The sequence below is a fragment of the Paralichthys olivaceus genome, chromosome 12, assembly GCF_024713975.1.
Source record: "Paralichthys olivaceus isolate ysfri-2021 chromosome 12, ASM2471397v2, whole genome shotgun sequence".
In the NCBI taxonomy this organism is placed as follows: Eukaryota; Metazoa; Chordata; class Actinopteri; order Pleuronectiformes; family Paralichthyidae; genus Paralichthys; species Paralichthys olivaceus.
Genome location: NC_091104.1, coordinates 8537081 through 8561595, shown reverse-complemented (window position 1 = coordinate 8561595; position 24515 = coordinate 8537081). Strand labels below are relative to the sequence as shown.

The window sequence follows — 24515 nt, the reverse complement described above, 5'->3', positions numbered from 1 at the left end:
TGTTTATTGGTGGTAGTAGTAGTAGTAACTAGGAATAGCTTCTGTGATGTTTGCTTGAGCAGTGATGGCAGAACTGAAGCAGCAGTATACAACCACTTGGTAACATGAGTAACTGGCTGCTGCTGCCATGTCCCTGTAAACAATTCAGTGATTGTGTGTGTGTGTGTTTGTGTGATTGTGTACATGCATGTGTAGTGAGTTCTTTGAAGAGGGAGGAAAAAGACAGGGTTTCCAAGGTAGGGGGCCGCGTAAAGAGGCAGGGTGATCACACACACCATTGTTCTTATTCTCAGGTTGTTTTTGTCCAATGTCACTTTGCTCTCTTGTATAATCGCTGCTACTGAGGCAGAACACAGTGTGTTTGTGTGCATGTGTGTCTGTCAGTGGGAGTTTGTGTGTGTTTGGTAGTGACGGTAATGCAGGTTGTTATTTACAGCAGTGGGGTACTTCAAATAATAACATCCACATTTTATTTGTGTGTATGGTTTTGTGAAGGACCACAGCAAATGTTGTTTGCTCTGTCAGAAGTGGAGGCAGACCATTGCAGGATGAAAATATCTCCGTTCCTATGGAGCTTTTTTTCCTGTCTTTATTCAAGAGCGTGGTCTTTCAGTTTGAGCACATGTCTTGTTGAATTTATGTTCAGATTGTGTTTTACTTTTCATCAAAACCCTGCCCTTGCACTAAAATAGTTATTATTGCTCAGCACGAGACAGGATTACCTGAATCCTCGTGGTTGTGCGGTGATCACGTTTTTGTTCAGAAAACGTTCGTCTTTATTTTCCTTTGCATCACGATAACACAAAAGATTTATGAAGCATCTGTTTGAAACCTTTTAACTAAAACTCTAAAAATAGTCCCTCTTCATCAAAAGCCAAGATTCTTTACCTTTCAGTCCCTTCCTTTTCAATCTCTGTCCACCTACCATCTAATTACCAGGTGCATAATTACAGACGGATGGATGGATGATAGATGGACGAACGTTGCCCTTTCTCCTCTGTCTTCACTCAGACGAATGGATTAGAACGAAAGGTTGCAGTTACACAGAATCTGCAATTAAATGTCAGATGGTGGATCCTCTCGAGCCAAGCGCATCTGATATGGATGCTAATCAGACATTGACAGAAAATAGGTGTGGAAGTTAGACAGATATCAAGAAGAAAGGCAGCAGGGTAGAAATGCCATTAATGTTAGTGATTTTCAATAAGGAGCAAATACAGTGACACATTGGACCAAAGTTCTTTCCAAATCATATACGTAATGTTTTTCAATGTTTGTTTTATATATAACGGGAGAAAAGCTGGGCCAACTAGTCTGACATATTAAGTCTGATCCCCGGCGGGTACAGTGAATCGTAATGAAAAGGGGGGGGGGTGATGGGAGGATGGATCCAAGGTCAAAGCTAAAACACTGGATCGGCCTCTTTGCTGTAAATTACCCCACCATTAGACAAATAGGTCTGTAAACACAAGGAGACAAACATGGAACAAAAAGTTCAGTTTTGGGTCATGAACTTAATCCGTGCTCACAGTCCTAATAACATAATACGCTAGCACTGGCAAACATGTTCCATTTTCACCATTTAAAAGTCTGTCGCGAATGAAATCCTGATTCTTCTCTCTGTGGTTTTTGCAGCGTACAGATCCAGGCGGTGAATGCCATCGGCTCCAGTCCCGCGAGTCCCACCCTGCAAGCAAGGACACGGCCCCTTCCCCCGGCCCCGCCCCCGCTCGAATGCTCGGCGGCCGGCCCTCAGAGCCTGAAGCTGAAGTGGGGCGAGAACGTCAGCCACACGCGCGCCCTGCTCGCCGACGACACGGTCTACATGCTACAGATGGAGGACAAGAACCACAGGTGGAGTACACGCAACTTACATGATTGTGGTGACTGAGAGAGGACGTGGCTTATTATTTCAGACCACACGGAAATGTTAAAGATAAAACGTCAAATATCCCAAAACACACCCCGTCTTGTAGTCTGACGCCCTCTATTACATCAAAGTCTACTCTACACACAAAATTAGAATCGTGGAAACGGCTGTAGTTTAAGTCATTGGGTTGTATAGTTAACTCAACAAGGAGAAAGCCCCATGAGAACAATTAGCATCAAGGGATATGGTTGAAATCATCCAAGCTTCATCATCATCACACCGCTTTTTACTTTGGGGGTTGCGAAATGGCTGGAACCAAGTTGACCCTGGACATGTAGGCAGTGTATCACAGATCCAAGACAAATGACTCCTGCGCTCCTGCTCGACTGGAAAAACAACCTTAAATGAATTAAGTCCCTTTTTTACCCTAATTGATGCCTCACTAAAAAAAGATGTGATGGTGAGTTCTGCTTTTAGGTGAAGGTTTGGACCCAGATATGGATTTTATACATCACGTGTGATGTCACAGTTAACAAGGGGGATTGGAACCATGGAATCTAGTGAAGCCACATTGAAACCATGATGTCCTGTTTAGTGGATCTGCATTCTAACCTCTCAGCCACCTTCTCAGACTCCTTAACCCATAGCTAATCAACACAGCAAATCAGCACCCAGAAGGTCAATACTACACACACACACACACACACACACACACACACACACACACACACACACACACACACACACACACGCAGTAACCAGATGTACCAGGGAGTAGACACGTTGAGGGCATGTAGAACCAGGCGGGATACAGCTTCCAACAATTAACCCTCCATTTAACCGTCTGTTAAAGGCAGGAGAGAGGGAATTAGAAGAATAAGGAGGAGAAGGGGCAGAACATGACCACCGACTAAAACTGACAGAGTTAGAAAGAGCATGAGGAGGGTATTTTTGTATTTTTTTTATTAATGTTAGAGCCCAGAAAACCGTGTGGAAGAGAACGAAGAGGCAGGAAAACAGAACAAACTGAGCCATGTTTGTCTCCTTACGTTTCATGTCAGATAGTGGTGCTCCCTCCCTCCCTCCCTCCCTCCCTCTGCCTTTATGGTTGGGCGGGTATCAGTGTGTGAATTAAGGCTTTGCTGGCATCAAGTCCCAGGTACCTTGGCACCCCTGGAATGGGCCAGAGAGCAGCAGGCGATCTGTTAGCCTCTGCAACACACACACACACACACACACACACACACACACACACACACACACACAATGACATATGCATGCACGAAGGCACAAACACACTAGTTAAATGAAAATGGCTTTCACAGCGAAGAGAGTTTAATCTGCTGTTTTAATTTGAACTGTGATGTGTGGTTATATTTGGATGCATCTGTTTGTATGCTTACGTCTGTTCTCTCCAAACCTGGTGCTCATGGGGTTTTCTGAACCATCCTGTTATTTATTTTTACCTGCAAATGATTTAAATTGATGTTGATGATGTATGATTTTCTCTTCATTCATTCTGATTATATAAATATTATGGCACATTCTGGACTCATACACGTTAAAAGAGACGATAATATTTAAATATATTACGAATTTAACTAAAGTGGCTATTCACAGGAGAAGCTGATTTATCGCTGATTTCTAAGTTTAGCCCGGTTTCATTTTTCTTTCCTCTTCCACACGTGTGGCTTCCTGCTCTCTGATAGTAAACTTTAATACGTGTTTCATTCAAGTGGGAGTCAGTGGATTAAAACTTGCTGTCACTGTTTGATTTATCTTCACTTTTATATGGAGCAGACTATGCCGATGAATGAAAATAGAGAGATAAAATTTAATTGATTTAATTTAAAAAGTGAAATTTTGCAATCTCAGTTCAAACTGGATGATTGGAAGTATATCAAGAGTAATAATAGGGAAGTATTTGATCTTTTCACATTAACTGCAACTTTTTTATTCAGCTCAATATTTAAATTGATTGAGTTTTCATAATGTGCATTAGGATCACAGCGAAGGTTTCATAGAATTCACTTAAGGAAGGTAATCACTCAGCAGGGTTGAATTGTGAGCGTGGATTTTATGTAGTCAGTTACTAGAAGGCTTATTAAACAAGAGATGATATATTCAGATACAAATTCTGTTAATTTAGTAAAGAGGCACGTAGCAGCGTCTCCACTCAGCCCAAATACACAAATATACACACTTTTTCGCTCTCTCCTTTTCATCTCCACCATTTTCTCCATGAGGTAACCGTCCCTCAGGTCTGTAATTGGCGGAATGGCTCCATAATGACAGCGTGTGACTCCGGACTGTTTCAGCCTAATTTTCTTTACTTAGGATTCATTAGTCGCAGCCACTCGTGATTCTGACAAGACGTTTAGGCATATTCAGAGCTGTTGCTTCACTCTGTGCGTGCGTGCGTGTGTGTGTTTGTGCGTGTTTGTGCATGTGTGTGAGGCCCAGGTTTTACTCATGTTTAGTCACTTTATAGGGACGAAAAGGACGTCCCTATAGGTAAATCATACAATTTTAAGGTGAAGGCATGTTTTAAATTTAGGTGAAGGTCAGGTTCATGTTCATGCCAAGATTAAGTTTAAAGTTAGGGTAAGGGTAAGGTAAGTAGTAAATATGTTTGTGCGTGCATGTGTGCGTGTGTGAGTGAGTGAGTGTATTATCAACAGCTCATAACATCGAGCTGGTTTACTGCACTATACTCCCTCTAAGCTCGACCTCTTTCTCATCCCACTTAGCAGGAATTATTATTAATGGTGAAATTGCCATGGCAACTAGCTAATCATATTAAATGCCAGTAGCAATTTCTGCAAAAATAATTTATTTATAGATTTTTTCCACAAAATATAATTGTATTAATTTTTCCCCAAATAGCATTAGTGTCTGTTTGTGTTTTTTGCATGTCCCAGACCGTCCCTGACTGATGAAATTCATATTTATTCATCTTGTTTTATTGTTGGAGAGGTGTCTCACCTCTAGAGGATCTCTGAAAACATGCGCACATCCTTTCATAAACGTCCTCCCTCCCCTCTCTGGTTGTCCCCTTTCCGTTCTGCCGTGTCTTCTTTATTACTGCAATAGCTGATAAAGAAAGCTGTTTTCACAGGTTCACAATATTGAATCTGTCATTTTTTCATTCTCCCACCCCTCTTTCTCCCCTTTCACTCTTATCTCCCTGTATGCAGACTTGTTGCTGGTGTTCCATCTTCCCTCGCACACACAGCTTTTGCATTTTCCCTTGTTTTCCTCACTCCCCCGTTGCCCGGTTGTTGCCCTTTAAAAGCCGATGAGTTTGTTTGATTTTTCTCATTTCGCTTGATAAATGAGACTCACTTTGTATTTACTCAAAATGCCTTCTGGCAGGGGTACTGGCAGTGTAAGGGTGCCATGGCAACATGTAAGAAAAAGGATTCAACCTTGTGACACAATGGATTTTTTAGACAGATGCAGGTGGAAGAACATGCACTGAGGGAAAAGCTTAGTTGCTGTCACTCATAAGAACTATTCATCCATACAGCCTCCATCCATCCATCAGCCTTTCCTAAATTCATCATTTCATCCACCCAAAATTGCTTCTTTCGTTTTCCATCAATACACTTCCACCCATCCGTCAGTCAGGCCAACCATTTGTTTGTCCCTCAGGCTAAAAGTAGAGAGATATCCCTCTTTAGTTTTATCCTTGTTGTTGTTTCATCCCTATTTTCCCACCGAGTCAGCCAGTGAGCAAAGTTGTTTCTCTGTCAATATTATTAACGGCATGAATAATTAGCCAAGTGCGAAAGAGTGTGGATCCCCGACCCAAGCCCGCAGGGACTCCTCGAGACCAGAACTCGTCCTGTCGAGACTCGTCTGGCTCCAACTCGTGTTAAATTCAGGACTTGGTCAGTTTTCTCTCGGGCTTGGAAACATCCAGAGAGAAAATTGCAGCCTGAGCCCCACTCTAATGTACGATGCACGGATATAAAGCAACAATTAAATAAATCATGTGAACTAAGTTGGACTCAACAACAAAAAGCTCATTATGACATTTTTATTTTGGATATAGCATCATGGCAAAATAAATGGCGTAATCTTTTCAGCCTGAGTTGAACGATTGCGGCGCAGGTGGAGTTAAAGAAAGATGTCTGCATCTCTATCACGGCAGCAAAAAAGGCCAATCTGACAAAATAAATACAATTCTATTTCTTGATATCCGATATTTACATTCTAAAAAACATAGGCGTTAATAATCCGAACAAATCACATCTTTGTCTGTTTCTCACCTCCCGTGTCCTCTGCTCCTTGTCGTGGTTAATTGCTCGGCTGGTTGGCTTCAGCCCAGGGACGCGGTTCATCTCATTAAGTGTGGCCTGGTGATTTTTATGTGTGTGTTGTTTCCAGTCTGCTCTGCACTGTGCCGAGCGTTAATTGTTTTTGATACTCTGCCACTCAGCTCTGGCCAAACGAGAAGAGGTCATGACTCATAACGATGGAAAAGCTGACACGTGCGTTTGCTTCATAATTGTAAAATTTGCGAATGCTTTTTTTGGGCCGTGCAGTCGTTAGCCGAGCGTCCACAGAGGGTAAACAAGTTGAGGCAGGAGGTGTCTGTGTGTGAGGAGGATTAATGGCGCCATACATCAGCCAGAGAAACACACCCGAGCTCATCTGGAATTAAAACATTCTACTAAACAATGGCATCCGTCATCTCTTCTTTCTCTCAATGCACATCCTCCATCATGGTCTCCCCTCTTATAATCAACCCACCCCCTCCTCCTTTATTTCTTGCCTTTCTGCAGAACTTATTTTGCCTTCCTTGCTCCCATGCTGCCTCCTCCTGTCTGCTCGCCTTCTCTTCTCTCACACGGCTTTCCCACTCTTTAGAGACCTTCACCTTTTTTTGCTGAAAAGCTGATAATGGAGATAAATATACCCTCCTCAGCTAAAACCCCCATTTATCCCTGACTCACTCACACACAATTTGTCTTTCCGTCAGTCCATCCGTCCATCAGTCCATCCATCCAGCTCGCCAGAAACTCCTCTGGTGCTCTTTTCCATCAGATTTGAGACAATGGCCTGTCAGTATTCATCCTGTTTGTTAACAAATCACCACTGTCTTTTTGTATTTATTTATTTTTAGGATGCAGCCATCTCCTCTCTTCCCTCCAGAAACCCTGTCACTTTTCACTACTTGTTATTCATGTCAGTCATACCTCAGGGCAACATATACTAAGCCTATGTTGATGCTGCAAAAGCCTTTTTTCACACCTGACATTTACATGTGTTTCAGGAGCCTCAGTGTTTCCTGTGGGGGAGATGAGCTCCCTTTACAACGCACTTGCTTTTTAACTTACAAGAAAACCTGCACAACCCACAAGCGGAATGAAAAACTGAAAAGGCATCATATGTCTCAGTCAAGGCTGAACACATCAATCTTATAATCAATTAAGTCTAAATCATTTCTGATTTGTAAACACCAGATATCCATGCCTCATTTTTCACTGCTTTTGTCATCCAAGTTTTCAACTGTGAGTTTCTCCAATACGTCTTCCTCTGATCTAATCTCAGCACCATTACTCTTTCTTTACTCCCCCTTTCTCATGCCATCCTCCTCAGATTTCTCTCTCTCTCTCTCTCTCTTTTGGTTTTGTGACTCATTGTCTCTTTCCCCTCTTTGTGATGTTTTCTGTCCCAGGTTTGTGACGATCTACCGCGGCCCCAGCCACACCTACAAGGTCCAGCGACTAATCGAGTCCAGCAGCTACAGTTTCAGAATACAGGCCATCAGTGACGCTGGGGAGGGTCCGTTCTCTGACACACACACCTTCTGCACCACCAAGTCTGTGCCCCCTGCCCTCAAAGGTAAACTCACCCAGGCAAAGTGGGGGTTTTGCTGGATGATGAAACTAATTCTTTTATCTTTTACAATTTAAGACTTAAGCAGTGTGTAAAAATACAAAAACTAGAACACTCAGTAGAGCGTGCTGCGCACATTTCTAGATATCAGTTTGCCAAATATGCCTGATGTTTTTTTTTTTTAATCAAAATTTGCTTTGGTTCTTGAGAAATTCACAAAAAAACTCTTAAACCTTAATTGCTGATCCCTGAAAATAAAATAGTTTTGTGTCACAAGTGCATACAGCGAGAAATGTCCCGAAATTGGCCCAATACATTAACAGGCCAAAAGAAAGTCAGTACATTTGTTTTGAGGGCGTGTTTGGACAGTGTTTGGTCTTTGCTGTAAACTGAGGTGACAACTTGTTATAGCACAATAACGTTCGCAGTAAAGCGTAGCCTCACTGGTGATATAACCCCAGAGCATTATGGGTATGACTGTAAGGCTGTGATCGTGCAGCTCAGCATTGATGAATCAATAAAAAGATTAATGGCCACCGAGGATCCAAACGGCTACGGGTGGAAGAGGTTGAGACAAATCAGGTGAGCAGGTCCCTGGTTCTGAATGATCAGTCAAATGTGAAGCTGCATGTAGCACAGCTGCTAATGCACTCCATCTTTGTTGTCGTATTATTTCCAACATTATCTTCCAAGGATGTTATTGCTTTGCAGAAAAACGTCGCTTGAAAAACAAAATTATTTCACATGACTAATGTCTTCATTTTGTTGTTGCTTAAAACCAGGATGACGATGCAGGAGCTGTGCAGTTTAAATAGCTTGACGCTAAAAGCCATTAACAGGACTGTAACCATCAGTGCTGATATGACCAATTAGACTCCAGCAGGGAGGTGGATGTTAGAATTCGATGCTATATAAGTGGCTTGTAACGAACTATGGACATATAGATGCAGTACAGATAGGTTTGCAATTATAGTGTTGAACATCAGGTAAACATCTCTTCATGCTTTCAATTCTGAAAATCTTTCATGTGATTAATTTCATGCTTTGACGCCAACAGCTCCCAGAGTGCACCAGCTGGAGGGCAACATGTGCGAGATCACATGGGAGACGATCCCACCGATGAGAGGGGATCCTGTGAGCTACGTGCTCCAGGTGCTGGTGGGCCGCGAGTCCGAATACAAACAGGTAAGCCTCAGACACACACACACACACACACACACACACACACACACACACACACACACACAAAGAGGTTGTATGAGGATAGGTTTGAGTGGTTTGAGAGTTCTGAAACTCACAAATATCGTTTATTGAAGAATGAACACTTTTTCCCTGCTCTGAGAGAAACTGCCTTCCTGGGTAATCTGCCGCGTCTGTAGTTTTTATTGAACTGTATCTTAACGAGAATTACAACACAGTGAATGTTTTTGGCTGTGCTTTATATGATTGAATTCATTGTGTTAAGATATATGGGATCAGGTGAAAGGCAGGTAGAGTGATGAGTGCAGTAGTAGACCAGAGACAGAAAGACATTTGCCTTCAGGGCCATTTTTCTCTCTCTGATTGAATTACTGAATGGTAACAGAGAAGAACTGCTGAGTGCAGTGTGTGTGTGTGTGTGTGTGTGTGTGTGTGTGTGTGTGTGTGTGTGTGTGTGTGTGTCTGCAATGTTGCGTTCCAGACGTTTTGTGTGCCGCTGCTCTCTGCTCTCGTCTTCTCTTAATGACACAGCGAGCAGAGCATTATACATGTATTTACTTTCTCTGTTTTTAATCAGCAAATTGAATTCACGAAAAAGATGAGCAGGAAATTCTAAATGCTAAAAAAAAAAAAAAAAAAAAATCGATGTGTGATTCTTTAAAGCACATGTACTCTTACAGTCCACCTCGTGCCTTTTTTAAACAGAATGACAAATGAACAACCTTGTCATTGTTCCTGATCAGCAACAGGCGGAATTAATTTTGACAATGAATGGGTAAGTCCGCAGAGAGCAAACAATACAAAGTTTCAAGGTTTCAGAACTTTTTTTTTTTACAGCTGTTTTCATATCAGCATTCTCAAGGATTCAAACCTGTAAAACAAATTACACTTGGAGAACAGAGACACATTTGAAAATGAGTTGGAGAATGCTGCTGTTCAGAAGAATGAGATCAAAACTTAATTTCAATCATGTGAAACCTTTTTCTAATAGATTTCAAACACTAAGTTTCATATTTATCCCTCAAAAAACAGGAATATGTGTGTGCCAGCTCATTTCTCTACACACAACATTGTTTGGTTGCACTTGTTCTTTCACAGTTACAGAATTAAATGGAGGCTGTGTAACAGTGGGATCACAGCAGACGTGACCCCCACCAACATGTTGATGATTAGACCCGTGAATGCACACATCTTCCATCTCTGCCCTCCTTCTGATGTGAACTACACAACCGTGTAAAATGTATTTTCAATGGTTGTGACGCTGTTGCGGTGATAAAATCTGTCCGCAGGCAGACGAACGGGCATATTTTATAACACCTGATTTCCAAAGTACTCATAACCACCTCTACAGTCGATGTCTCCAGATTTACATTCTGTCACAATGACCCAACCACAGTTGCACAAGGTGAAAACAATCCCGGTGTTGCTTGCTGCTAAAAAAGAAGGTGAACTGTCAAGAGAGTAGAATTGATTGGGTGTCCTTGAGCTCGTCATGGCATCATAATGTGATTGTTGTTATCTGAGACGGCTCCAGGAGTTATGAAGAAGAAATTAACAAAATGGGCTCAAGGCCTTTTCAACAAGAGTCTAAAAACAATACCTGTGAACGTCTGTCACCTGCTGGTGTTGTTGTCACCTCCTCTAAGTTTAAAGGTGTAGTTGAGATCAGAAAAGATCTGGTTCGAAGAGGAGTGTGGTGTGACCCATGATTACTGAGTGAGCAGGCAGCGGCTGTTCTGAGCCCGTCCCTCAACATAGATCATCTTTTTAACTCATATTCAAAGCAGCAACTCTCCATCCTTTTATATATTATCCATACATTTTCATTTTCATTTTGTTTTTTCCTCCCCTCAGGTTTTTAAAGGAGAAGAGGGTGTGTTCCAAATCTCTGGTCTCCAGGGCAACACAGACTATCGATTCCGCGTTGGCGCCTGCCGCCGCTGCCAGGACTCGTGCCAGGAACTGTGCGGACCACTGAGCCCCTCCTCTCTGTTCACGCTGCGTCGCCAGGAGTCTGCGTCATCCGGGGAGCTGTGCGCCGTGGAGACGGGCAAAGGGGCGGGCCTGATCTCCAGCGACGAGCGCTTCGCGGCGCTGATCGTGTGCGTGTTCGCGGGCTTCTCCATCCTCATCGCCTGCCTGCTACAGTACTTCTTCATGAAGTGAGGGAATTTTAACTATAGGAAAGAAAGAGAAAGCAAAATCACAGAGAAACTTTAAAAATATAACGTCTATGAAAGAACCGAATGAAATCAAAACACTTGAGATGAACTTCTATGTATGTTTTGTTTTTGTTAGTCAAAGTATCGATTCAGGCTTTTCCTCACCTCGTTCCTGTCGTCTTCTGCCTTCGCTCGGTTTGGTCTCATTTCTCTCTACGTCTCTGTTGTCTTTGTATCATCGCCTGTTCCGTTCGTTGTGGACTTCTGCCGAGGGAAGCCTCGTCTTAGCCGAACCTCGGTTGGAAAAGAAAACTGATAATCAAGCCTTAAAATAGCTGTGAGCAGAGCAGTTGCTCCTCAGACTGACTTGCATGTTTTTACTTTATATTTTTTTTTAAAACATATTCGATTAGAGAACGTGTATATTTCTTGACGGTCATTGCCTTACAATAGGTTTTTTTCTTTGTTTTTCGATGTTTTGATTTTTGTTTTTGCTGCAGTCTTTATTCATTCAGCCATATTCCAATGTAGGCCTTCAAAGCTTTAGCCGTAATTATCCAGTTTGTTACTACTCTGCAGGCTGTCGGTCCAATCATGCAATCTGAGTCGAGACTGACAGACACGCGCAACGTGCAGACTTGCGTACATATACGTGCACACGTGTACAATTTCACTCATGCAACGACAATGACATAACACGTTTTTTCCTCCTACGAAGGCAATCACTTAATCCGCTCAGCTTTCAACGTTCAATCACTCACTCATTCAGCTACCAAAGTGATGCAATCCATGTGTGGTGTAAGATGCTGCTATCCTGTGATTTTATTATATCTAAGAAAGAATGGAAAACCAGTAATCTAATATATGTACACACAATATATATATATTATAACAAATATCTATGATGCTATAGAAGTGATGTAATATAAGTGATGGCAATGTAAGGTCTGAAGTACAGTGTAAAAGCGGAGGAGTTTTACTGTAGGTGCTCACGCCAGCAGCTCTGAGGTCAGTTCAGTAGCTCGTGCGACTGTTTGAAGGAGCCCTTAAACGCTGGCCTCGGATCAGCGCGTGAACCCTTGTAGGTATTGAAATGTTGGGGCGTAAACTGGCTTTGGCGTCGAGGAAGCCGCGGGCCTGGTTCGTGATCGGCTGCAACTTTTGCAGGAAAAGGGCTGGGCAGGCGAAAGGCCCTCCGTCAGTCCTACCATCTCAAAAACACCATTTCTCCAGCCTATTAATCCGTAGCTTTAGTAGCGATGTGCCCGTAGTGTCACAGACCCAGAGGTGCTAACAGCTAGCCGCCTTTCTCAGAGCTGTGTGTGTGTGTGTGTGTGTGTGTGTGTGTGTGTGTTAACCAGGAAAGCCATTAGGAGTTAGCTTGAGCTTTACCCTTCTGAAATGTATCCAGCTGCGAGCCAGAGCTGAAGCTGTAGTTTCCTGTCGGCTCGTCTGTGAATCGATTCATTTGAAGACTCTGCGCCTCGTTTTTCTCATTTCCTGCACACGATTATTAGTCAGTACCTTTTTACCTTGCCTTCCATCCGCCTCCATCTCTCTCTCTCTGCCCATGCACAACTCTCTCTCCCCCCTCCTTCTCTTCTCTCCCTTCGCTCTCTCTTTTAAAAGGTGCTTTATTGACATGTAATCAGAGCAGTAGCACGTCTGCGGTCTCCTCCTCAGATGCACATGTTCTCTGGGGACTCGAACTAATGTTCACTAACCAAACAAGCCTTTGACGGAACACAACTCAACAACACAGGGCATTCTGACACTCGTAACACCCCCCACCTCCCTTCAGAACCTTTTTTTTTGTTTTACCCCAACTCGGAAAAACAAACAAAGCCAAGGTACAGCCCAATACACACACATGATCCAAAGAAGTCACCCTGACCCGCATGGTTAAAGCGTCCACTTTCGTCGGGTGCGGTTGTCGGGGGAGGAGGAGGAATCGGGTGGGGAAAGCGGGAGGTGGAGGGGGTGATGATGAGCTCTGATTGGCAGCCTGTAACGTACCTCAGGGAAAAGGCCTTACAGAGGGGAGATCTCATCCCGTCTTCGTCCCCCGTCGCCGCCGCTGTCGCCGCCTCCGTTTCTCTCCGTCTTCCTACCGGTCCTTCTCTCTCTCTCTCTCTCACTATTTCTTTTTCTTTCTTTCTTTTTTTTTTTGGATGCTGTATGCTGTATCTTGTCCTCTGTCTATGCTGTGCCTTGCTCCTGGATGTCAGTAAGCAAAGTGGTTTACTAGCTCAAAAAATACTTTTGCCAAAGTTGATGGGAAAGTTAAGGTAGAGTTCTTTTCTAGGTTTTTATTTATACTATATATTTGCATACAGTACTTTACATGCCAATTACAGTGCAATCTTCATTTATTTATTGTTTAAAGATTAAGAGACAAGTGTAGTTATATACTAATTTTTTTTTCCTTGTAGCATGTTTTTTTTTCTTTTCATTTTTTTTTTTTTGTAATGGATGTACTTTAGATTGTATGATTAAGGCCAGCATTCCTTATCTCAGTAACCCTTTAAGTATTTCTCTTACAGCTGTTGGGAACCTGTAGCTCATCAGACATGCCTTGCAGTTATCGTTGCCGTTTCAAACATGTAACCAAATGTAATTTTCATGTTTCGTTTCATCTCCTGTTTCGGCTGCACCCAGCCGAGCAGTCCTTGTAATGCTTAGACAGACATGTAGCAAAGCCAGGCCTTAGGGTGAGTTCAGAGTCATCGGTATTGGGATAAACGTGGCTGCCTTTGGCTTTTTGTTATTTTAATTTTTCCTGATTAGTGTTATAATGAAGCTTCTGATATCCTTCTACAGTTTTATTGCCAAAGTGCAGGCTTCTCGTGTCCACTAGATGTCGCATTTGCAGTTGTCTAAAGGGTTCCTGTGATGTTCTTCTGTAACGACACAGCATTATTATTATTATTGTGATTATTATTCTCTCGAAAGGAAAAAAAAAAAACATTAACGTGATCTGTGATTATGCTTCTTTTCATATTATCTTTCATTATTTTGTTTTGTAAAGCAAAATGTGCCATTTTGAAATGTGTAGCCCCTTTTGGAGGAGAGTTTTTAACACAACCTGATTTCACACTGAAAGTTCAAATGCAAAAAAAAAAGAAGAAAAAAAAAGGCAAAAACAATCATTCGATGATTTCAGGCAAACGATATTGACGATTCCTTGTTCAGACTAGTGCTGGTATAGCAGCAGTGAGTATTTTGTATCCAGTATTTTGCTAAGAGATGATTTACAGAGATATCTATAGAGCTATAGAATGAGATGGTAAATACATTATGACTAACAGAGTTGAAGCACTTTTTTTATGCCGAGCATTAGTCTTGATGAGGTTAATGAGAGCGGGAGGGGAAACGCGGCCCTCCGCTCGTTTCCAAACACTACTGCCAACGCCACCTGTTGCATTCATTGGCATCGTCCTGTCATTGGCGTCACTGTGACATTACGGCATTACTGGAGCACGCTTCTGTGCTTCTCGAATAGCGCCCTGCTTCCTGCAGCGCCAAGGAAGTGCGGCGCCTTTTTCCTCAGACGTGCTCGTGGTGTCTCTCCCTGCAGCCCCGTCGCATTGTAGTCGACGGTTGCCGCGTGAGGTGTCCTGTCCTTAAAACCCGTGATGTTATGTTGCCCACCCGCGGCCCCCTTCGACCCCCCCCCCCCCCCCCCCCCCCCCCCCCCCCCCCCCCCATGTTCAAGCCTTAACGCCTTAACGCCCCAGTGGGAGAGCGGAGGTTTTGCCTTGTGTTTGGCCAAACCGAGGCCAGTTATGTTAGCGTTGTATAGTCTGAGGTTAACGCAGTGTTAGCTGACAGACTGCGTGTTTGCGGGCAAGGTACTCCCCTTTTACGTGCTTTGTTGTTTTTGTTTTGATTTTCAAATGCTGGTGATTCTATAGACAATACCCCCCCCCGACCCAAACGCCCTCCCCTTCCATCGCGCAGGTCCTGCACATTTGTCGGGTGATGACAAGAATGAGAGACTTTTTCTTTTTAATTTTTTTACCCAGCAACCCCCACATCTGTGCCTTCTGATCAGTTTTTTTTTTCTTTTTCTTTTTTTAATGTTTTGTACGTTTTACAGTAAGTAGAGATTTTGACTGAGAGATTGGCGATTTGACAAACACAGAGATTCACAGGTATTTAACTATTTTTTAAGCGAGACAAAAGAAACATATTTTTACCTCACGATTTAAAAAGCAAACATTCCAATGTTGTCATGGTCTACGAATTGAATTTAAAAAAAAGAAATTCATGCATTTCTTCTTGTATTGTAAATGTTAGACAATTTCATATGCATTATATAAAAAAAACTGCCATATCAATTTTAATGTATAGATTTTTGCAAATACTACCCTATGTATGTAAGACGTAACTGTATCGGTAGCGTATATATAATATATTTATGCCCAATAAATGTTTTAATTTTTTTCTGACTTTGATTGAAACTGTATGTTTTATTGTGTGTGTCGTTACCTAAAGTGCAAATACACTGTTCTACATTCAGTTAGTGTTAGAATGTAAGTACATTTACCTAGTTACTGCACCTTTTTCTGCATTTTCTTTTCTTTGATTTATTTTAAAATTTATTTTTGGGTACTTCTCCCTTGTTTTCCACTATAAATATCAGCAAATAAAAATAAAGTTTCTACTCTACTACATATTTTACAATGCACTGCCTTACATTGTTTTTTATATTTTTAAAAGTGGCTACAGGGGAACTGATTCACAGATCCAGTCAGATCGGGCAGGTGACATTAGACTCAGTCATAATGACGTAGTAAACGTTTGCACCAGGCAACTTTTACTTTTACTCTAAGTTTATTTAAAAGCAAGTACTTAATTTCTCTTACTCAAGGACAAAGCGTTAATGTGCTACTTTAAATTTTACTTCAGTACATTTTTCTTCATTTATTTTACTTTGACGTTCGAGTTCTTCCACCTCTGAGTGACATGGTTCACTGAACAGCTGGATGGACAGATGCACGGTGCAGCGCCGTCACTCCCAATGTCGATACACAAACTGATTTCCTGATGTTTATGGCCTTGTAGCGGTATTGATTTTTATCTTCCAGATTTAATAAAGAGGAATGTTATGTACTGTTGCACTGTCCCCTTCATGGCCCCTGATTTAGAAAAACCTTGATTGTTGTTGTTTTAGATTAAGTTTAACTAAGCAGCTATACAACAAACAGTGGCAATTCCATGACTTGCTCTTCCATAGAGTGGGACGCTATTGGATGAAGTGTTCTGACAGCATCCCGTGCATGCGTGCACATGTGAGTCAATGCTATCTGAGGCCAGTCCCTAAATCCACTCATTTCTCTTATTAAATCTGTTTCTGGTTGGTTTTTTGCCTTTTGTTTTATGACACAAGTTCAAATAAGACAATCTATCAATCAGCCCTGAAAGAGAAAAGTGATTTCTGATATTGTTTCTTCAGCTGAAGACTTTCTCCCTCTTTCTGCATTTCCATTAATCACCCTGTAGTTGAAATGTTACCATCTTGTTCTCCGTTTACAAAGCACTTCTGATCCATTCACACAAGACAAAAGCAAAGAGGAAGTGACTTTTTTCCTTTTTTTACTTATACAAGACTTAAACAGGCACATTACCCAACAGCAGATATTTACAGACATTTTCAAAATAAAGAAAATATCAATCTTTGATCAGTAAATATCCAGCGGATTCATAAATATTAAGTCGTGACATCAGTATGTACAGTCAGAGGCATCGATTGACAGAGATACATTCCTCAGAGCCAGGCGGCCGTGCTTTGAAATGCAGAGTGGTGGAGGCTGCAGCGGGGATTTGGACGTCCGAGTGTGCAGCATCGAGTGAAAAGCATTACAAAGCATCTATTTACATGTTGGAACAAACTTAACATCACAGATCCTCCTTATCCAAAAGGGTGCACGATACACAAATTACAAAACTGAATCACTTAAACACTTTTCCCTCCATTGCATCAGATAACATATTTAAAGGCTCTTTTAAAAATGTTCTTGTGGGACGTTGTTGTGACATCTTGGCACATTAAGAATATTTTATTTCAATACTGGGCAATCAAGCAGGCTGACCACGTCCTTTGTTGGCAAATCAATAAGAAATACCAGACAAATAGAATACAATAAACCTTGTGCGTGTTTGGTTTGACCGTTAAAGACGTCACAGCCTGCTCACACTGAACAGGTCATGTTCACGTGTGGACAAAAACACTGTGATTCACATTGCAGCCGATAATCCAGGTTGAAATAAACCATGTCAAATCAGACAAATGACAAATCTGCTAACATCTTTCATGCGGATGTTAAAAGCAGAGAAGCATGTTGTCTGTGTTGTGTGAACCGAGATAACTTGTATCAGTACACCTGAGATGGATGACACACGTGTATGTGATCAAATCAGCAACGTTTCAGTGGTGCACAGTTCAGGAGGCTCAGTAGCTTTCTTAGACTTAAGTACCAGACTGATGCTGTTTGCATTGCACTGTTTGTGATAACCTCTCACAGGCTCCTCTAGAGGCCTGAAGGATGAGTAATGTTTATCCATCAACGAGAATGAATAATAGCCACATAAAATAGAGACGAGACATTGTGCAAATGTTTGCATTCTGTAAAATGTCTCAGAATCACACTGCTGTGTCTTATTTTGATAGAAAAGTCATTGTCTTCATTTTAAGGACTGTTCACCAGTTACTTCGACCCTCTTTGGCAGCATCAACATGGCATGGACTTGAATTTCCAAGATACAGGGCACTGAGCATGTCACACATTGATAACAGGATCATTTCACACTCTCTCAAAATAATTACATAAGCATGAACATGTACACAAGGGTACACACTCACACACACACACACACACACACACACACACACACACACACACACACACACACACACACACACACTGCACCTGTGCCCCTCTCTATAGGGTACAGAGCGGTGCCACAAGTTCTACAGTGCTTTCTTTGTCATCCAGAATATGATTACAATATAAGGCAATTGTAAATGTCGAGAATGTTTGTGTAGGAGCATGTGCTTCCATGTTGTTCACATTTAACACCCACTTCAGGCCACAGTGAGAGTATGTTTGCCCTCCACCAGATATGCTCTTCATAATGCTGCTGAGTGACTTGTAAGAAAAGGGAATCCATCAAGAAAATGCTTTGAAAAAATAATCGGGTTTCTCTTGATGACGAAGGGAACTGAGGTTTGCAGTTTTTTTGTGGCTCAGGCTTTTGTCTGGTTCTTTTGGTCTCAGTCAGGAGTTGTTCCTCGGCCTGGCAGAATTAATGGCTTTTATATGTTGGTGTTTTCAACTTGTGATAATTATCTTATTACGCATGATATGCAGGAACCCTCTGACAGGCGTGCAGTGCGTTCAGAAGCTGACTGAAGACACCGTCCAGCCGTTCGAGCCGTCTCCCTTCATGGTGCTGGCTGTGCGTCCTCGAGGGGGCTGGCTGTCGGCGAGGCCGAAGAGGCGAGCCGCTGCCCCCCGGTACTTCCAGGACATGGTGTTGTAGAGGATGGGGTTGATGGCGGCGCTCAGGTAGAAGAGAACCACCGACACCAAGCTGCAATACTCTGACAACACCGAGAGCAGAGGAGACGGAGCGTCCAGTGAGCGGAACTGCAGGTAGCGACCCACGTGGAACGGCAACCAGCAGAGGACGAAGGCCAGCACCACCACCACTGGAGGGAGAGGAGGATGGAAGAAGGGGAGCAAGTGAAGAGAATGATGAAGAGGAGGAGGAGGAAAGGGAGGTGGTGAAGTGGAGAGAGGGGTAAATAAATAATTGGATGAAAGTGGACCAAGCTAAGACAAAGGGGCTCAGACTAAATGTAAATTGTGATTTTTAAAGATGTGGCTTGATGCTTAAGCTAAAAACCAGACAATCATTCATTTATTAGCTGATATTTCTTCTCTGAACCACAATATGAGCCGTGCGTAATTTGCTCTCTCTCCAAACTCACCCAGCATCTTGATGGTCTGTCTGTTGCTCTTGTCCCTGTGAGCCACGCGGGAGCTGATGCTTGTCTCTCGGTGTCTCTGCCACAGTCGACGGCCTATGAGGCTGTAGAGCACAGTGAGACAGAACACTGGCATGAAGAAGAAGACGGAGCTCAGCCACACCATGGCACCCATCAGACCTGACTCCACGGCGTAATGCGTCATCTTACACTCCCGGGTGTCCCCCCCGCCCTCCAAGGAGAGGCCAGTCTCATTCATGTCCGAGCTGAATGGTCCCATGCTGTCCCGCTCCACTCCCACCATGACAAACACAGGTCCGGCGCTCAGGAGAGACACTGTCCACAGCAGAAGAATGAGAGCGCGCACCCGCCTCTTTGTAACCAGAGCCTTTGCGCGTAACGGGAAGCAGATCGCCAGGTAGCGCTCCACTGAAAGCGCAGTGATGCTCAGGATGGTGGAGTAAGTGCTCGATTCTGACACGAACTGAAAGAGCTTACAGAGCACGTCCCCAAAGCGCCAGGGCCTGTACCTCCACATGCGGTACAGGTCCAGAGGCATACAGAGGAAGATGAGCAGGTCTGACACAGCCATGCTGCACAGGTAGAGGTTGGTGGTGGTGCGCATGTCCCGGTACTTACTGACCACCAAAATGGTCATGACATTACCGGCCATCCCGACCAGAAAGAGCAGCGTGCAGGCGACGGTGATGGCCGTGAGGAGAGGGATTGAGTAGTAATTGAGAGGAGGCAGAACGTAGTCATCATTCCATGTGGCGTTGTGGATCTTCTCCCAGCTGCAGTTGTGGGAGAAGCACTCCGAGTGATTGGGCCAAGTGGGCATGCTGTCGCCGCGCGGTTATTCACGGGGCCGCGCCTGGCCCTGAGTGATGATGGCACCCCGGGTCTGGGACTCATCAAGCCCCGTGGCGCTGCGCCTCCCTGCCATTATCACTGTCCGAGTTCCAGGGAGGCAATGACTGAGGGCAGGGGGAGGCTGGCAGCCGTGCGTAAAACCAAGATCCTTGCGCGCGTTCAAACCCGTTTACAATGAAGTATTTTTCAGAACTCTGGTCTCAAAAATGATGTCTGAGACTCTCCAGGGAACGTGTTGTCATTTAGAGAATGTAACAGACTGGATACTTCAAATTTGATCCAAATTGTCCTGTTTATTAAGAAGTGGTTCGATATGTTTGAAGAGCTGAAAACACTTGTTCAAAAGAAGAGTAGACGAAGTTACATTCTGGATGAACTTAAGTGTACTCCAAACAAAACAGATAGAGGAAGATAAATACAAACACGTAAAACATCTATTGTCTAAAGATGCAAATAATAAAACTCAAACATAAGCTATCTTCGTTTTCTCTCTGTTTGTGGCGGTTACCAGAAAATGAAACACGATGATCCATCATGCGTCAAGTCCCAAAGAGTTTCCATCACCAGCCGCGCGTCCCTGCGTTTGAGCGTCAGAGAAAAAAACCCAACCGTGGAGCAGAGGACGTGTTGCAGCAGTGAGCAGAGGCAGGGTCGTTATGATGCAGCAGCAGTGAACATCTGCCCTGAGATCCCACTCAGCCAAACACAACGGGGTAAACAACGACCACCGTGAAAACAAGCACCGTGTGACGGAACGGAGACAGTTTTATAAAAGTCACAAAAACAAAGAAGGAACGACGCGTTTTCAACATCATCATTCAAACAGATCCTCCAAAAAAAAAAGGATTTAAGTCAAAGAACCTGAGAGTGATAGAGAAATTCACCTTGTCTCTCCAAATCTGCACCTCTGGTTATGGTGCGCATCCAGTGTTTGGATCCAAGACTCCCAGTGCGCAAAACAGCATATACACTGATGGTGTGTGGTGGTGGGGGGGGGGGTCCACAGACAGTCAGTGCTGCAACGCCACCTAGAGGAGCAGCTGGGGCAGTGATTGCTGGGGCTGAATGCTGATCAATTTCAAATAAATACTTGTGTTTACCAAGAGAGCACATGCAGAGGGGAGGAGACAGTGACCCTGTAGAATCTGTGCCCATAAAATGTCCCTTTGAGTATCAGACTCCGCTGATATGTCCTCCAGAACAGGAGATGAGAGAAAAATATATTTCCCTCATGATCAGACATCCTGTTTGACTTTCGCTTCTTAAAATTATGCACATGCAAATAGAGTTACTTGGGGAGAAGGTTAGGAAATTACAGTTTTTACCAAGTGGAAGGTCACATCTTTTGATGATTGATATTTCAGAGCTGCACTCTTGCCCAGACAGAACTGCCTAATTTCCACAGTCACAACGAATTCAATTTCATTATAGCCAGACGTGAGCACAGATTTAATTCCAGGCTCCAATGTGGCCCCAGCAGGATGAAGACAGGAGCCGTGATGTGGCAAATAAGCATGCACACTATTCCTGTGCATTCAAATGAAAAACGAATTCCACCTGCTGTCTATATTATTGCAAGAATGTTAAATGCAGGTTTATACATTTTAAAGTGTAAATACAGTATTATTAGAGTGTTGATGTTGCAGCCAGATTCAAAGTATTGTATTGAGATTACACGAGTCAATCAATCAGTCACATTTTATCGAGTCACACAAGTAACATTCTTAGAACACATTTCAACTCATAAACGCCAATAACTGTACTTCTGCTTCTTCAGTTCAGGGAACAGAAACCTAAAATTGAAGAAAAGGTTTTGAGTTTGAATATTGTTATTGGAAACATGTTCTTTAGGCGTATTGTTGCGGACCTAACACTGGACCGGCACCCAGCAGAGCACATACCTCCTCCAAGGCCCAACAGTCTCAGAGCTGCAACACATTTCACATGAGATCCATGAATAATTTCCTGGGAAAATGTTGAAAAGCACCAGATCTCACAATGTAAAGAAAGTGATATTAAAAATCCTGAATGTTTCCCCTGATCATGATGAGCACCAACATTTAAAAAACTAAGTTTTGTGGTAATCCGTTCAGTTGTTTTTCTGTCATCTTGCTCACAAAGAAACAATCACACAAACCAACAATTTTAATAGAAACAAAACGGGAAAGGATGTGATGTAATAAAGGTAATAAAACAGATACTCTGCTCAGACGGTGATTAAGAAGTTTTTTTTTTCTTTAATCATGTTCTAAATACAGTTCTGTGATATTAAGATGCCATGATTGCATCTCACTTGAAACCATTTGAGTGTAGCTGTCACCGGAGGCCACACACTCAGCTGTTGCTGCTTCTATGCAAACAAGGCTATAGTTAGAATAGTGTTGATGTATCTGTTGCTCTTTTTCTCCACGTCGACTAAATATCATCTTCTGTCTTGCTGATGTGGCTGAACAACCTCGGCCTCTGAGATATTTGAGAGTAAAAACAGATTTATCAATTCCAGGAAATGTGAAAAAGTGGGTGAATTAGCTTTATTGGCTGCTTTGTCAGAATTAAATCATTAAAGACAATTCAAGTGTAGATTATTTTCTCTTCCATGTGCTGGAGGCTTCACTGTCTAAAGCAAATGGTGATTTAAATCTCATCACAATTAGAGCGGCGATGTGTTTTTATTGCCCTGATGTCGTCCCAGTGCTTCAAATATTGTTATCTCTCTGCCCTTTGCGCCGTGTTTACCCACAGATACCATGATGTTTATGACCACTGAATCATGAAGTGAGGTGTGTGTGTGTGTGTGTGTGTTTGTGTGTGTGTGTGTGTGTGTGTGTGTGAGAGAGAGAGACAGAGAACAGAACACAAGCAGGACACTGGTGAGGACAGTCGTGTCTACCACGGCCTCTGTGAGACCTTTTTCATCACATCTGGTTCGTATCTGTCTCCTGTAATGCGATGTTGATGTGTCCAGACTCCAGATGTGTTGCTGTGTGTTTGTGCCGGTGTTAATGTGTATTCGGGTCATAGGCCTATTTTTATATTCAAGAAAAAGCCTTAACCTTCGAACTTCTGACATATTGTGTGATCAAACTATATCTCATGGGCCTGCAAGTGCTGAGATAATACAAAAATGCCGTCCAGTATTAAACCAGATGTGCAAAAAGCCTTAAAGAACAGAATAAGCACAGAATATGACACAGATGTTCCTGCTCATGTCATTGTTAGATATTTATTTATGATTTCATTGATCCGCAGTTTCACTCTTGTATTTCCGGCTGGTTGCGGTTCAGGAGTGAGTCTGGCACTGGCAGTGTTTTGTCTGAACTATGCATCCAGGGTGTGGTGCTAGATTACAGGGTAAAGTCTCTGTCATAATGACACACACACACACACACACACACACACATATTTGACAGCCAAGTGTATGATTGTGTTCCAGCCATGAGAAGGTGCAGTACATCCATTCAGCCACAAGATAGAAGAAGAGTTCTCTAGTAATTCTGGACTAGGTAAAAATGGAAGTATATTTGGGAATAACAGGTGATTTATTAAACAGGTGAGATTTAAGAGGAAAATTCATTATGTTAGAGCTTTTCAAGCATCAACAAAGAACAGTTATGTATTCATCGATATGAATAACCCAACCTCTATATCAATATCTTATACTGCATGCACAGATACAGTTTACATCCTTGTGCAATCATCATGTGCCACTGCACTTTACCCAGTTTCTCTACAAATTATATTTCTGTCTGAAAGTTTATTTTCTGTGTTTTAATTGTATTTAAATTAAATCTGTGTTCCTCCCCCTCTGGTTGAGGTTGTTTCTGAGTGAAAGGTCAGGATCTTCTGATGACATCAGGGCAACAATGCCTTAGTTTAGGCAATCAGGCCAATCAGTTGCACAGGATTCAGCGTGATCAAGGTAACATTGTAGAGATTCAATCATGATCAACATATAACATTTCCCTTACACCCACTTATCAATTATGTCTGTTCTCATGTGTTCTCTTGTCTAACTCATAACTGACCCAGTGAATTTCTCCAGTTAGGGATCAAAAACTATCTTATGTCTTATCTTATATCATCCTATCGTGTCTTATTGTATCTTATCATATCTTATCTTATCTCCTCTTGTCTTATCTTATCTTATCTTATCTTGTCTTGTCTTATCTTAATTTATCTTATCTTATCTTGTCTTATCTTAATTCATCTTATCTTATCTTGTCTTGTCTTATCTTAATTATCGTATCTTATCTTATCTTGTCTTATCTCATTGTATCCCATCTTGCCTCATCTTGCCTCATCTTGTCTTGTCTCTCTAAATCAACAGTGATGTATCGCTCTTCTTTTCCACATTTGTTTTATTAAACTGACACATACACATCATGATTATTCATCTTATTATTTACCACTTATATTATTAACGTTATTGTTTTGTTACGTGTGCACATAAGGATGGACACACACACACACACACACACACACACATATTTTGGACAATAAGAGTAAAGTAACGATGAGATAATGGGAGGGGCCAGCGCCAGTGTCTCCTCCCTCTTCCACATCCGCTTCT

General features: G+C 42.6%; 2 protein-coding genes across 4 annotated transcripts in view; one reads left to right on the top strand and one right to left on the bottom strand.

The window, feature by feature from the left end:
* Positions 1-11537, top strand: part of fndc3ba (fibronectin type III domain containing 3Ba) — an 86474-nt gene extending 74937 nt beyond the window's left edge. For all 3 annotated transcript variants that reach the window (XM_069535941.1, XM_069535943.1, XM_069535942.1), the window contains 4 exons: positions 1636-1854; positions 7557-7723; positions 8775-8902; positions 10772-11537. In XM_069535941.1, coding sequence (XP_069392042.1) covers positions 1636-1854; positions 7557-7723; positions 8775-8902; positions 10772-11083 — 826 coding nt within the window. In that variant the 3' untranslated portion in view covers positions 11084-11537. The remainder of the gene's footprint in view (positions 1-1635; positions 1855-7556; positions 7724-8774; positions 8903-10771) is intronic.
* Positions 11538-18347: 6810 nt separating this feature from the next.
* On the bottom strand, positions 18348-20046 carry ghsra (growth hormone secretagogue receptor a). Its single transcript, XM_020105053.2, has 2 exons — positions 19076-20046; positions 18348-18793 (listed from the first exon to the last, which is right to left on the bottom strand). Exons 1-2 carry the CDS (start codon positions 19911-19913, stop codon positions 18480-18482), a joined length of 1152 nt encoding a protein of 383 aa, XP_019960612.1. The 5' UTR covers positions 19914-20046; the 3' UTR covers positions 18348-18479.
* Between the last annotated feature and the right edge of the window lie 4469 nt (positions 20047-24515).